This window comes from Wasmannia auropunctata, unplaced genomic scaffold (assembly GCF_000956235.1).
Source record: "Wasmannia auropunctata unplaced genomic scaffold, wasmannia.A_1.0 LD336097.1, whole genome shotgun sequence".
In the NCBI taxonomy this organism is placed as follows: Eukaryota; Metazoa; Arthropoda; class Insecta; order Hymenoptera; family Formicidae; genus Wasmannia; species Wasmannia auropunctata.
The window spans coordinates 1945481-1961273 of NW_012026793.1; the positions used below are offsets into that span (position 1 = coordinate 1945481).

The window sequence follows — 15793 nt, forward strand, 5'->3', positions numbered from 1 at the left end:
CTCCATCCCCGTATAAATCCCTAATATCTATTTCAGAAGAAGGATTCAGGACGGAAGAGACGGCGGGATGAAAGATGCCTACTACGCTCGCGACTTTCTTGCTAGCGGCCGATAAATCTTTACGTGCGACAACGCGTTATATTGATTTATTTCCGCCGGCAATAACCGTAAAGTTAGCGCGACACTTCGTGCAGATGTTTATCTCGGCTGTTACGACGGAAATGGCAAAACGTTCTTCGCAAGACGTGTTATTCGGCGAACGGGAAAAATGCTTCCCGCGTTATTAAAAGTTTCCTTAAGACGACAACAAATTGAGAATATTCGTAAGTTTCGTTTCGCAAGAAACGATTTCTTTTTTTCTTCTGCGGAACCATGTCTCAGTTTGAAATGACGCCTCTCTCGCCTTCACGCCCGTCTTTTTCTACGTTATACGTATGTAGGTACGTGTAGACACGTGCAAGGACAAGACCACTTTGAGCTTATCAAGTAGTACGTCACACGCATTGACACGTATCTAAATTACAGGCTGACAACTGAGAAGTTGAGAAACGCCTCTATTATATATTCATACTTGCGCATATCTATACGTATTTTATGTTATATAATAAGTCGTGTTGCTTATTTCATTCCTTATCAGACAACATGTCGCATAACTTTACGTATATACTTCGATTTTATTCTGCTTTACTTGCGCTACTCTTTTGCTTTGAATCCTTTAATCGCGCTGCCCTATATAATATTCAAGACTTTGGATTACCGTATTTGTGACACGTCGCATCTGCGGCACCAAGACACAAGTTTTCATCGTACAAAAAAAAATCTATGACTATTGGCAAGCAATCAGCAGGCAGTACTCACCGTCCTTCCTGTAGTAAAGGATCTCGAAGTGCTTTTCGACGCCCGCGGCAAGGGCGTCTCGTAGGGCCGCAACCGCGTGCGGCGATGTCATTGGTCCATGGAGGAAGTCGCAGACTGCCGGTCGCTGCATCACCTCGGCCCTTGAGAAGCCCGTAAGCCGGCAGAAACCGTCCGAACAATAGATAATGTGGCATAGTCCCTGCTGCGCGTTCGCCACTAAGAAGCTTCGATCTGCAACACAAGACGCCAGACGGTACCTTGAGAAACGACCGATTCCTCGGCGAAGTATGCTTCATCATTCTCGACAAATAGGCGGCGGGCTCCCGCTTGACTTGACTCGCGCGAAATTCCGAGAGCGAAACTAGATACGAAGTGTGTATTTCGTTCCTAATAATAGCGACGGTCGCGCGCGACAGTGGCTTCGTTAAAATCTCACCGAGACTTCAATAGCTCATTAAGATACGTGGCGATAGTATATTCCCCGGGGGTATCTAAATTTAACCGCATTCGCCGTAAGCCTATACAAGATGGACGCTTCTCTCGTTAACAATAATCCAGGAGCGCCCTGGCATTTATATTTATCGCTCGCGCTCTCGGTGCAAATTAACGCAAATGACTGTTCTGCCTATACATATATAACGCAGCTTCTAGCGGTTGTACGCCGCGGGCAACTATTATGAGAAACAAGTCTCGCAGTGGTTTCTTTCTATAGCAAAGATCACTTATATTTCACTTGGGGTCCGTTCTACCGAGGATAAACAATGGACTCGCCGCAGGAAAACATTACGTCATTTCTGACGTCATAAAAAATCCAGCGGCTATAGATAAAATCTGGACACTTGTCAGAAATTCACGATCGACGGAGATCGATCGTCATGGCAACGGATGGCGAAATCGCCAGATCCGCTCGGAGAGCGTCCGCGCGACGACCTTCGTCCTAAATCCGGCGACAGTCTGAAAGTGCACACACCATAAAATATTCTCGTGGCCCGCGGCCATTAAGGCCGTCTACCACGCAACTGCGAAGCCGTCGGCTTTTCGAGACGGCGCGGGTCGCGCCGTCGCCAGGCTCTGCTCTGTACGTGCCCCGTCGTAAGAGATGCGAATTATCTGAACACTGAATAGCGTGCGCGCCCCAACCGAGGGTGCAAGTTGAACACGCGCGTCTTTCAATCCTTTCCCCCCCCTCCCCTCCCCCGGAGGAGGGCGGAATGATCGACTTTTATTCCCCGTTGACAAACCGGAGTGCAGCGCGTCAACTGGCGACCGCGACGTCGCAGCCGCGACCGACGCCGACGCCGACGCCGACGTCGCAGTCATTCTGAGAATTTATATATCGAATGCATGTGTGACTCATTCAAGCGCAGTTATGCGAAGCTTTGCAAATGACGTAGAAACGCTTTCGGGACATTCCGGGCTTCTCTGTTGGCCAACAGTTCGAGAAATCGCGCAGATTACGGACCGATAAAGTCCGGAAACGAGGAAAGATTGTTGATCTTAAGATGTAAGTCTACTCTAAATTTCTTCTTCGTACGTTGAAGAAATTGTATATTTTTTCTTATTTCATCTCTCTTCTATGACGTAAAGCTCGCACTAACGGCGCGAGAAAAAGAATTCTTATATATAGGATCTTAATTGAGAGGGATGGAAATATAGGAAGATTAATTAAAACGAGACGAGAATGAATGATAACGTCCTAGAAAGGTGCTTTCGGGGCGGTCAGAGCTTACAAAACCCGGAGAAATAATGACTCACAGGTACGCAAGCCCGCGAATGCAAAATTCTTTCAGCGAATTCTATTTTTAACGGGACAAAATATATTTTTGCTTCCCGCGAAAATTTCTCGCGCGGAATCGCGTGTACAGTGCATCACACATATAGAGTCTATAGAGACACATCTTTCACGGGAATTAATTCATGCGCGTCGTTTCGCGCGGATTTGACGCAACCGCGTTTACGGATATTCCGGAATATCTTCCGCGGGCTTATAGGGCGCGCGATATCGGGATATTAATACACGCGCGACCATTTTCAAGTGCATCTCGCAAGTCCCCGGGCGTTACGGCGCACCAGAATCCGGCAGAAATGTCAGCCGCGCCGAGCGTCGAACTGCTTTGCATGCCACAGGCACCGCCGCGCCGGCCGGTGTGCCCTCGTATTCCACCGCCGTTACGTACCTGAGCATTCTGCGAGGGACAATTGGGTTTAATGAAGTTGAAATTGAAAATACAACGGCACGTAGCGCGTGGTGTTGCGCGACATAATGTTAAGCAATGCCGTTTTGCATCTAAAATAACCGGTTATTTCATCCGTTGCGTGACTTCTTTCGCTCTGTGCGTCGCAATTACGGATCACACGTCTTATTGAGTTTAGTCCAAAAAATCAAATTCCACATTGCTATGATTTTTTTACCGCTACGACGTCGAGTAGACACACGGAGAAATATGCAGCAGTTAACGTCGAGTAATTAATTACTGCGAAAACAGTTAAATTTTTAATCCGAGTTACAATAGGCTTTGTTACACCGTCGCGGCATTAGGACATGTTACAGTAATATTTTTCATTATCCCGAGAGACATACCGCAAACGGGGAATAGTGTTTAATAAAATATACGTTCACATAATAATGAAACAGCTCTCTGGTGGGAATCGCACGTGCAACGCACAGGATTAAAATTCGCCCATATAAATCTCCCATTTATCTTTCATCGCACAATTTTCACCACGTGGAAAGGCAAGCTTAATAGAATATCTTATCGAACTAATAATTAAGTAGAAATACGATACGCTTTCTAAACGGCAGACGCGATTTATCGATTGCGCGGCTGATGCAGTTTTCGCTAGGTCGCTCACGATTAAAGATATCCGAACGGATTAATTATTAACTGCGCTGTCGCGCGTCTCTCTCTCTCTCTCTCTCTCCCGCTCACGTCGATTGTCGCTCTTCTCCGTTCTTCCGAGAGAAAGAGAGGCGCGACCGCGGCGCCACGGCGTGGCGCACGATAAGGCTAATTAATATTACGAAGCGCGTTTGGAATGCGATCATTTTGAATATTGCGTGACTAGACTCTCTTAGCCGATGCTCGCGAGATACGCCACGGCACGTGAACGCAATACGACACGGTATTACGTTACATCAGAATGCTAGTCGCGACGTGTAGTTTTGATTTCATGCTACTCAAGAAATTTCTCGATAATTGCACGCTATTACTATACCTCTTAATTAAGGCGTGCTTGGGCAAATTGATTTCTAATATCGTCATGTATCATGACGTCATACACATATATCGTATCACGTCCAATTTTACGCAAACACGATCGCCGAACGCGGTAATATATCACTAATTTTACATAGAACAATTTTTTAACACCACTTCCCACTTCCTCGAACAGTTTTAAAAACGAGAGCGCCAGGTGCTGAATGGCCACGCTGCCAAATGATTTGGATAAAGAATTTACGACTACCGAGAGAGACGTGGCGCTCAGAAACACGACTTCGGGTGGCACGAACAGCATTTTAATCTTGATTAATACTGTTCCTTGCGCTTCATCCGCAACTAACGTTGAAGCATTGTTCGCTGTCATGTAAACGAGATTGATCACTCGTATTTTTTTTGCCTATGTAATGCGATGAAACTGCAGGCGCGAGTCATAAGGTTGCAGATGTAATTTCATCAAAGAAACGTCTGAACTTTTAAGTTCGCAGATATTATCTTATTATACCGCTGGTTTTTCACGTTTTACGCTCTTGTGATGGAAACGTGTAAAAGTAATCTCTGTCGTATAATTCCTATTGTTAAATTCCTCTCTTTTGTTTTTATGATTTATATTCGCGAATTATATTAGCGGAAAAGTGTGAAAAAACTATGATAATATAATTAAATTTAACAAGGCTTTAAAAGCAAGATTTAAAAAAAAATTTGGATCCGCTTTATTTCGTTTGAATTATCATGTCTCATTATCGCTCGCGTTATCATTTTCGCATGTATACTTTGGCACGTACTAATTGTAAGTGTATAAGACAGCCATTTTCAAGTATGCGTGAATGTAATTAGAAGAGCACTTTGCGAACACAATGAATTATGTTCCTCGCTATTACTTACGAATGTAATCGAAACTTCGTGTTATTATTATTGTGATATACACGATATGGTAGCGTATTATTCCGCAGTTTTTCCGAGCACGCAACTGCAATTTTATCCTCCGACGGAAATAACAGTATCTTTCCTTCGACCCTTACCGGGGGTTTCTCGCCTATAAAGGGATTGCGAGGAAAATCCACGGCGCGCAGTGAAACCTTCGCGATAAACCCCCGTGAATGTTCTCGCGAGGCGAAAATCGCTTTGAATGAATCGATTTTGAAGGGAAATTCGAGACGGGTGACACGAAAAATTTTATACATGTGTATAATATATATATATATGTGTGTGTGTGTGTATACAAAAGTAGCCAACATAAACGGGGACTATCTAGGCGTAAGATATCTTTTTACGTGGGCCATCGCGGCGAGTTTATCGGCCGTACACTAGAAATAGAATTCGCCGACTTCGCATCGACAACAGGGCTGTTGTGGCCCTTTGCCAAGGATGTCACTTAGGTGCAAGAGCTGCTTCACGGGCCGCACTCCTTCGACATACTGACTCGAGTCCTTGTCTCTTTGAGCCGCTAACTTAATCGCGCTTTGCGTCCTTCTCTCGTCTTAAATTTTTAATAAAGGATTCTTCGGTTAATTTAAAACCGATCTTTCCTTCATGTATTTATACATCGCGACATCAATAGTCTTTGAGATATTATTGATTCGTAATTAAAGTAAAAAAATTCTAACAAATTAAATGGGAGTTGTTAATAGATATAATAATTTTATTTCTCGTGCAAATGCAAGCTCGAATTCAGTTTAAAAAAATTGAATCGGTCCGAGAGACTAATTTTATCAATGGAATAAAACTGAAACTATGAAAATAAGTTTCTCTAAACAGTCGCGTAAAGTCGAACAAAGGCTATTCGATTGTTTGCAATTCCTTTTAATTTTTTTTTTTACACAATGTTATTCGTTGCGTTGTGTCAAGTTGTTCTGTTTAACGGGGAGGACATCGACGAAGAATGCAGCACGCATTCGGTGCCAAGAACGCATTTGCGTTATATGCCCGCGCGGCACAGAAGAAAATAGAAGTTCTACGAAAGAACGACAACTTTAAGATCCGCGAGATGTAACTCAGCCATCGGAAATATTTCGGGCGTACACGTCATTAGGAATATAAAATTATCGCGGTGCCTAACGAAGGGAATTAGATATCGATGTCGGGATCTGTGATTTCTATGTCCAGTAAAATTGTAACGTTTCATTATAAACAACGGGGCGGTGCGTCAATCACGCGTATTTTAACGCGCAAAATTGGCGCCTTTATCGTCAATATTTCACCGGCATGAAATTGATTCAAGATTCGTATCGAAATGTGCGATTTCGTTTTACGCGGAAACCCAGTTTATTTTGATCCCGCGTGGAGAATCGCGAATGCCATCAGGATATAACACGATATAAAAACCGCTGAGTTCCGTCGAAGGAAAATAAGCCGGAGGGACCGTTTTTTACGTTTGATAAAAACGCAGATGCGCGTATGAATCGATAATTTTTATTAGCGATAGAGAGATTTTGCCGAAGTGCAATCCAAAGCTCGAAGGACGCGGGAAATCAGTCGAGGAAAATGATGGTGTGAAATAATAAACGTGACCGTCTGATCTTGAATATTACACGTGAATTCTCGAAATCGTATACAAAATTGAAAAAGAATGCAATAATTGGCGTTCGTCAAGACGATTCAATGACATTAAAACCGTTCGTGAAGACGAATAGCGGCGTTTCTGGTAAGAGCAGCAGCGTACGCAAGCTGATTTATGAGATAAATCAGAAATCTATGCGCGTATTTCCGGAATGAACGTGCGGATGAAATACGGATGATGTTCCCAAAATTCCTTTGTAAATAGAAATCTCATATATATTCGACATTCCATTCATAGAATATATATATGATTTTATTTGTAGCGACAAATAATTTTTTTAATTATAACGATAAAATTTGACGTCTCAAATGATGATTTTTCAAGATAAAGAACAATAAGGATATGATATAATTCTGACTATTCTGTATAATATAATAATCGGTAACATAAAATAAAATTCACAATTTTTGACGTTTGCAAAGAAAACTGAAATGCAACTATCGCTACGCTATTGAACGCTGCAGGCGCATTCGTCCTGTATTAATGCAATCTTCAAAGCCGTTGGATCCCGCTGGCAAAGGGAAACATACCGAAATTAATGATCTCTTCCAAGCCTTTCGTACGATCGAGTAAAATAAACAGCTGATCCATCTGCGTGGCAGTGAGACGGTGCATAAAAGAAATAAAAATTATAACATCAGCACATGTCCAACGATCTATTTGCCGCGCTGTCTGCAAGATATATTTTCGTTCGACTCCTCGCGGCGTGACACTTGAGGACACGACAAAAGTCTGAGAACTCAAAATCTCGGACGTTATATCAAGTGCCAAATTAAACAATCAGTTAATCATGCCATTATTATAAGACGATAATAATAGCACGGGAAGGAATACACGTTGCGATGCACAAGCGAAAGCCAATACGTGCCATTTCGTATCGCTGTCTCAGAGAAACATTTTTCCAACACTTAACAAATCTGAAAGTTCTCACTTTTCTTCAAGTTTATTTTTAATGCGGAAATATCCTTTGCTACGCTCCGAATTTTTTTCTCAAAGTCAGAGTAAGCGACTTGACGTGCCAGCAAATTGACGACTAGGAAATTGACGTGTTTGACTGAACTTTATTCTTCGATACTCGCGTGCCGTCCCGCGCGAGTCCGCGTGGACTTGTTTTGCTCTAGAGTAAAGGTTTCGCTCTCGCGCGAAAATATGCAGACTATTCGGACGGCGATGGGCACGACGATTTATCTGTTGTTCAAAGTCCGTTGCCGAGAGAAGCGACAAACACGTAGTTGTCACGCGGACGAAACAATTCCCGCGAGTACTTTAACCGAAATTAAAAATAGGTCCGCACGATGACATAATATTTCTGCAATTTACGGCCCGCGTGAGATACTTTATTTTTTTCGTTGGAAGACGTGCTCTTTCGAATATAAAAATGCGATGTTTGGCGCCGCGACGACGCCAACTTGCGGTCCGCGTATGTCCGACGATCATTGGCTGTTTAATCATTGAAACTATTTTTTGCCAGCCTTGATTCCGAAATCGTGAATCGAGTATATTTTCGGTTTAGCTACGTATTTATTAATACCGATATTTATTGACGTCGACAGATTATATTAGGATCAAATCAACGAGTATGAGTAAATTTTTTTTAACACGAACTTTTTTTCAACTAATCGAAGAGAGAGTAATGCGGGATATCTGATGAAACGGTTGCCGGCGGACTCTTGTCAGAACATATATATCCGTTCTGTCGTTCCCCACAATATAACTCACGGATGGTTGTCGTCGCGAAACCACCGGCATCCGCAGAAAAAAAGAATCCGGCGGATGCTCGAGGAGACCGTGGAGAGAATTTTAAATATCCCATCCTGGCGGGTGTCCAAAGTTTGTGAACGAATTTGCACGCGCGGGTGCGAACGCGAATGCGAACGCGTGCGTGCGCGCGCGTGCATCGTGGGTACGTAGGTCGCGTCACGCGAGCGACGCCGACGGGACGCGAGGAGCGCGTGAGATCCGTCGGACGATTCATCGTGATTTCCGCCAACTCGCCGAAGTCATTGTCACCGATGTAGGAACCTATCCCTCCATATGTTTAGTGACGTAGTCGCCGCCGCCGCCGCCGTCGCCGCCGTCGCCGCCGTTGTCTTTTTCCACGTGGCGATTTTCAAGAGACAAGTGGGTCAAGCCCAGAGAGGCTGTCGAGAGTGTCGAAGGTCTCCCGATCTTTCTAATCGACCCTGATCCACTCGTTCCTCGATGAATCAACCCGCGTTGTCTTTCGCGACACGTATATGATTACGGTAAATTCGTTCGAGGCGCCCCGAAAATGGAAAATCACTCGACGCGACAACAAGTAGTAACGACAGCGAGCGATCACATGTGCGTTACGTAAGAAATGCTCCAAATATAAATCGTCGAAAACATTAACGCTACATACAGTATATACGTTATATAAAGCACACTAATTACTCATACTTTTCCCATCGTACATTTCGATGTTGGCAACCGTTTACGTGCCACACGACGCGAGAGGAGTTCGTTACAATTTTCCATATTAGGCGAAACAGAAAAGTAACAAATAAAATGCCCTCGAAGTTTCCGATCGATTCCGATTCGTGTCGAATCAATATCCAAATTTCCGATAGAAATTTTCGAGTCGCGCGTTGTGCAACGTGACCGTTTGATGTGTAAAAACGTCACGAGAGGCGAAACGTTGAAGAGTTCAAAGGGGCTTCAAACGGCGGGGCTTAAGTGGCTGATTGATCCGCTGTAACCGTGATTTTTAGCGTTTCACAATCGTGTGCGAATGTCAGAAGGACTTTCAAGTGGCTAAATAAAGGAATCCCGCTTAAATTTCCAGTTGTTCCAGCCTTTGAGCAACCAAGTGCAAAATTTCATTTTCATGTTAATATTAATTATTACAAATTAAGAAAAGACGAATTATATCGGCAATTAAAATACGTGAAATGCTTTAACCAATTTAATATAATTCCGATAATAAATTTGGCTGTTATAAACTATATGAACAATATGACACAAAAAGCAACGTATATATTTGCAGAACGCACAATAACCGAAATAAATCACGCACTACCGCCCGGCTCGAGTTGACCGTGAACACGCGAACGCAATTCTCGTGAGTGACAGCATATCTATTGCCTTCTGTCGACAAATCGGGATGGCAGATTGCCATTTATTGTCCCCTGAGATTAAGTAGCTTGTCGTGATAAAGAACAGCGACGAGGCTCGCTATCGGCGAAATATTGGAAAGAGAGAAAGAGAAAGAGAGATAGAAAAAACTCTAAGCGCCGCAGTCGCAATTGTCGACTTTTAATAGCTTCGTACACGAAAAGAGAAGCTCGTGCCAGGTTCCCGGTACCACTCGTTATCGGTTTCGTTTTCCATCCGCCGTCGTGTTCCGCGTGCGTTCCGGGATGTCTGCCGAACGAACCTGGCGTGTCCTTGACACGCATAGCACATTCGAACGATATATCCAACGTGCAACGGACACGGCATTCTATAATACAGCAATTTAATTGCAATTTACAAGCAATACCTTATCGATTTTATAATTTAAATGTTTTCTAAGAAAACCACCCATTTATTATCATTTAACGTCGCGAAATGCGAGATCGTTAAGCATTATATCCCGTAATCCTGTTGAAAATAAATTTTAACGATATTCAGAATGCATAATGATCATCTATCAGATCTACCTTGTTCTTTCCGGTTTTGATCGTTCTCTCTGTAGACGGAGGACAGCGCGAAGTTCGTAAAACGAGTTAGACTTTTATATCAGTGTCGAGACATTGACGCGGAGTGTGAATGCCCTTTTTAATATAAAGGTCGAAGAGACGCGACTCTATTTCAAACTTTCACAAATTCTACGAGTTCGCAGAACCATCCTATTGTCGAGAAAAAAGTCAAATGTATTGTTACGGGACGTATAAGATAAAAAAAGGCAGATTCGAGCTGGACCGTTTAATTGCGGGAAGAAAGGAATCTGCTAATCTTGGCCTTCGACAGAGGAAGTCAGCGGATTGACATCGCGTCGATTTTCCTATGTATCCTTCAAATTGTTTAATTTTTTTTTTTTGCGATATGATATCACGATACGACCCGTGCGTCGCGACGGAAGATGGATCGGTCCGGGGCGACGTCGTATTCGATTACCGTTCAAGAGGACAGGTGAAGAATATCGAGTACACGTGGAGCGATCTGTCGTAAGGGTCGTCAGGTCGGCAAGCGGTGGCAAGCGGTGGTAAGCGGTGGCGGGAGAGGCTGGAGTGGAAAAGGAAAAAAAAAGGGTAAACGCGCGTGCCGGGGACGGACAGTCGTTGCTCGTAGAGGAGACGTCAGATTAGAAGCCACGGCTTGACTGGCACACATACATATTTTTTATTACATAAATTGGCGCACGAAGGTCTTCCCTCCGGAGAGAAGTTATCGCGTTAATGCCTATTACCACGCACCCTCCCTCGCGCTTGCCGCAGGGTGAAACCGTCCGAGCTTGTGATTTCGTCACACGAAAACTTTCCCCATGGATGTTCGGCGAATCGCGCGGAAAGGAGTGAATAATGAATGAACTTGAAGAATGTTACTATCGGAGCATTGACACGCGAAGTGCTCTTTGAAGAATATAAGAGATCGAAGAAATGTATGCGAGACACGCTCTCGCGATAAACGTCAGTTTCTCGAACCTGTTTCCGCAATATTTTGCACATGAGAGAGCCGTTTTGCGACTATGTATGTCTAAATTTATCGATATATCTCTGAGAGCCACCTAATCTTTCCTCAACTAAAGTTCGCCTGCAGGTAAAATCTTTTCAATTTTCGATATTGAATTGTTACAATAATTAATCGTTATATTTAACTATTAATTTGCAATAAGAAATATAATAAAAGTATAATTTGTAATAAGAGAAAAAATATAATTAAGTGTAATGTGAATTAAGAGAAGTTCAATATTTGCTTTATTGAGAATTAGAGAGAAATGAGTATTGAGGATAAATTTAGTCTTGCAAAGAAATCGGCCGTCGCAATCCTGCAGAAGTTGTTGAACCGATGCTGGAAATCCAATACGTGGAATCGTTATCCAATCACGTTACGTGCCTCACTTTTCTATCGTGTGCCAGTAAACTTGACACCTCCGTTAGACGTAATCTCATCGAATTACGGTCATTCATTTAACGATTAAACTGGAGACTAATGTCATTCACTTTAATTGCCGCGACATTACTTACTGCTGCGTCGTTTATCAAATTAAGTGAACCGAAGAATTTTTCTCAAATCCATAGCGAGGGAGCCAATTTCATAGATTTGCGATTTTTGATTCGTGATAAAAAAAATCCTGTTTCGCGGAAAACGCACGGAAATACCCGCATTCCGAGATTATCCAATTACACTACTATCCTTTTAACTCTACTGTGGTCAGTGCAGTATTTGCGGTATTTGATTTCGTGGAATTTCTCTCCTAGTAAACATGATTCGTTACCAGTCCATTTATAATAATTAAAAAATCCGGACAGAAAATTTCTTGTTTAAAATATATTATATTATCCAAATTTACATATCCAAATAATCTTTTTTATATTTATTTTCGTATTTTTAATTTTTTTCCTACACAATAGAATGTGTGGACAAAAAAATAAGAAATACAGAAATAAAAACAAAACCAGTATACAGTCTTATTCGGTGTAAGCTACATACAATCCTCTATTCAAGGAATTCTGCAGTCTTTTTGAAGGATTTAATTTCAGCTGGTCTCTGAGGAAAAAGAGAGAGAGAGAAAGCTCGTAACTAAGAGGATGTAATTTGCAGAATCGTATTTAAATTGCTGATGGGGCTTGTGCATCTCTCAGTATAATCTAATCAAGATATATTAGTTAAGAAAAATGTAATTAAAATAGAACGTAATATTTAGAAATATTAAAACGCGTAAAAGAACAATTTTTCAAGTTGCTTTCCTCGGCGAATATTTGTAATATTCCATATTAACTGAGAAACGCAAATTTCTTTGCAAATTAAAAAAAAAATCCGATATTAACTACGCGCAAACGCATATATTAGCATTTCGTTATGGCAATGAGTTTCATTGTGTCACGTATCGCGTTTTCGTCAGTCACACGATAATATCGTACCATAAATATGAAATAATTCTCTTACCACCTAATAATTCAATCAGTTAACCTTGAACTATAATGTAGTGCTCTATATATTCAGATATAATATCGCTCATTTACAACAAGAACAACTACAACAACAATAAGTTTTAAAAAAAAAATTTTCCAGATATTCAATATTTTAAATCATTAAAATTTTGTAATATTAATTTTCAAATGCAATTTTGATATATAATAACTGATTATGGAGGAATAGAAATATGTTCTTTCTTTCTTTCCGCTCTTTTTCTGCAAAAAATTCAAAAAGTAATTTTTTGAATTATGTCGTTGCTGTAACAAATGTGCGATTTGATTCATATAGATTGCAAAATATCATGTACTGATATCATTTTAGCATCGTACTTTAAATCTTTTTATAGCTGTTGCACAAGTTAATTTTTATATAAATAAAAATGGTCATTTTCGTGTCTCTCCTTTTTTATTATCAATAAACATAAAAAATATATATCCCTCACTTTACAAAGTACACCTCTTTATAATCGTGTTATTTTTTATAGCTGTAGAATAAGTCAATTTTGTAATTTTTATATATAAATAAAAATGGTCATTCGTGTCTCTGCTTTTGTTATCAATAAACATAAAAAAAATGTATATCTCTCATTTTACAAAGTACGCCTCTTTCTAATCTTGCCTTAAATGCATAAAATTCTTATCTAAACAAGCAATCCCAGTCAAGGAGAATTCTTGTCAGTAAGTCGTGACAATGCAAAAGAAATCGTCAGTGTTCCCTTCACCTCTCTATCTCTCTTCCTTTTCGCAATCAATTCGAGCTTCCTCTTCCTCCGCGCCGCGCCCCTCCTCTCGCAAGGACTCGAGGCATTTCTGGAGTGATATTGCCAGTGACATGCATTGTCCCATATTGTGACATAGAGCCCACCCCCTTTCCTCCATTTAACCGAGCTCTTCCATACCCACTCTGCACCGCAGTCGGGATGTTTTACATAATATTGAAAATGAACCTCTGGCTCAATGCCTGCACGTTCCCGCATATCGCCCCCAATACTCCCTCGTACTTTCGATTACGTTTCCACGTTCTGTCTGAGAAGATGAGTGGGCATATATTTTTAGTCTTGACCTTCAAAGTATACCGATCGCGGTAGCGAAACGGCGCAAATCGAACGTGTTACATGTAAATGATCGTGTCAGTTGGTGACCTAGAAGGACACACCGATTTTCTTTTCGAATTAATATAAAATACGTTCGCATTAATTCCCAGCTTGCACGATATTGCGGTATACGAATCTTGAATACTGACTCGAGTGATGGTAATAAAACACAGAGTGTTCTGTATTACGAAACTCATAATTAAATAAAACGCTATATTCCCTCTGTGTTCAACCCTACGCTCATTAATAAGCCGCTTTGTCAGATTTAACGATCACACCACGTAGCGCAGTTAGTAAAACTGCTGAATTAATCGGCAACAAACACAAATGTCATTATCATAATTTGTTTAGTTAACGTAATGCTATGCAGTGACATCGATATTGTCGCGTAAAACGCAACCTGGCGGATTACATTGTGCCGCAGTGTAGAATTATAGTTTTACTCGCACCGCAAACTATAGTCGGCCACGTGAAACAATTATTTGCGCGACATTATTTTACGCGATTATTAACGCGGATATTTTATCCTGAAATATGTCGCGATTAATTAGTCCGTTTTATCTCGGGGCCTTTGTTACCACATTCCCCCCCCCCCTCCTGTATTCCTCGCGGCTAAAACTCACCGTGCGTATCAAACTTCCGGATGATTGTTTCGATGATCGTAGTTCTGGGCGCCACGTGACCCCGTCTAACAGGCATCTCAGGAACAGGATTCCCAGATAATCTGGGCAGCCGAGACTTCCGCGTTCGACCGTGCGATGGGCGCGCGCCGCGGGCCCGATCTCTCCTCGATTTAATATATCGGCGTAAGTAACACTAAAGCACTAGGAAAACACTCGCGGCGTACAATGCACGAGCACGGTAGAAAAGAGCACAGCATGAGTTGAGCATAATGATCAGCCAGTGTAATAAGACCAGGAGTGTGATGTAACTGCGACTTCTGACGTTCGCGTGAGGGAAAAGGAAAGATTTCGTTGCTGCGAATTGGACGACAACAGCGCGGATCGGCGCGGTGTGCATCCGTTTATTCTATTTACTTCCTTCGCCTTGTATTCTTAGTGGTCCTGCAGGGCGACGCAAGGCTGAACGAGGAGGAGAGTCTTGGGTCCAGGGTGCTTCTCTATTCTCGCGCGCTATTTTAAGGAATATCGGGTTTGCAGTCGTTGTTTCTTGGTCTCTCGCTCGTTCTCCGGCGGTATCGATATCTCTGAATGGACTGTCAAAGAGGAGAAAAAAAAGTGCGCGCGGCTGCGTTTTTCTGCGCGTTTCTTGCACGCGAATGACTTCGATGTGTTGGTCTCCCACTCGCCGACGCTCGTCGTCTTGGACCCGGAGTTCTCGTCTATCTAGATATACGTCTAAGATCGTCGGCGCGGGGCGTCACGACGATTCCTTCTGCCGTCGAGCCAAGGACGCGGGGAAGGTCGGTCCCACTTTGTCGAACGGCCGGCATACGTGTCGCACGTGTGCACGCGTTGTCACTTCCGATGTGCGTGTGTCTCAGGCGGCGCGTGGAAACACCTATTTATATAGCGAGGATACGGATTCGAGCCGGGCGTTCCTACGGCTTCCAGGACGCGGTTGGTGATTGAGGGGGGGGGGGCGATAATTCCGCGCGGAACTTCCACGCCTGTCGTTGTTGATTTAGAAGAAGAAGAAGAAGAAGAAGCTACGACAATGCCTTCGTCGCTCGCCGGCAGCGTCCGTCCGCGAAGCGATCTGTCCTCTCTCCCGTCGGCAACGTCTCATATCGTTCTCCGATTGCCGATTCTCGTTGTTCCCGGTAAAATCTGACGCGCGCGCGCGCGCGCGCCGATTTATCTCGCGGTCGATTTAATTTGCGATCGAGCGCCCTATAATACGGTAATCGTGTAACATCAACGTGGTGGCGTCGCGATGCGGGTCAACAGCCTCGAGGCTTCG

The 15793-nt window shown here is 42.7% G+C and overlaps 1 protein-coding gene across 1 annotated transcript in view; it reads right to left on the bottom strand.

Moving 5' to 3' along the window:
• LOC105462575 (potassium voltage-gated channel subfamily H member 2) overlaps positions 1 to 14716 on the bottom strand; it is a 102374-nt gene extending 87658 nt beyond the window's left edge. The window contains exons 1-2 of the mRNA XM_011709272.1: positions 14494 to 14716; positions 859 to 1089 (exon numbers count right to left, since the gene is read on the bottom strand). Coding sequence (XP_011707574.1) covers positions 859 to 1089; positions 14494 to 14569 — 307 coding nt within the window. The 5' untranslated portion in view covers positions 14570 to 14716. The remainder of the gene's footprint in view (positions 1 to 858; positions 1090 to 14493) is intronic.
• Positions 14717 to 15793: the final 1077 nt, after the last annotated feature.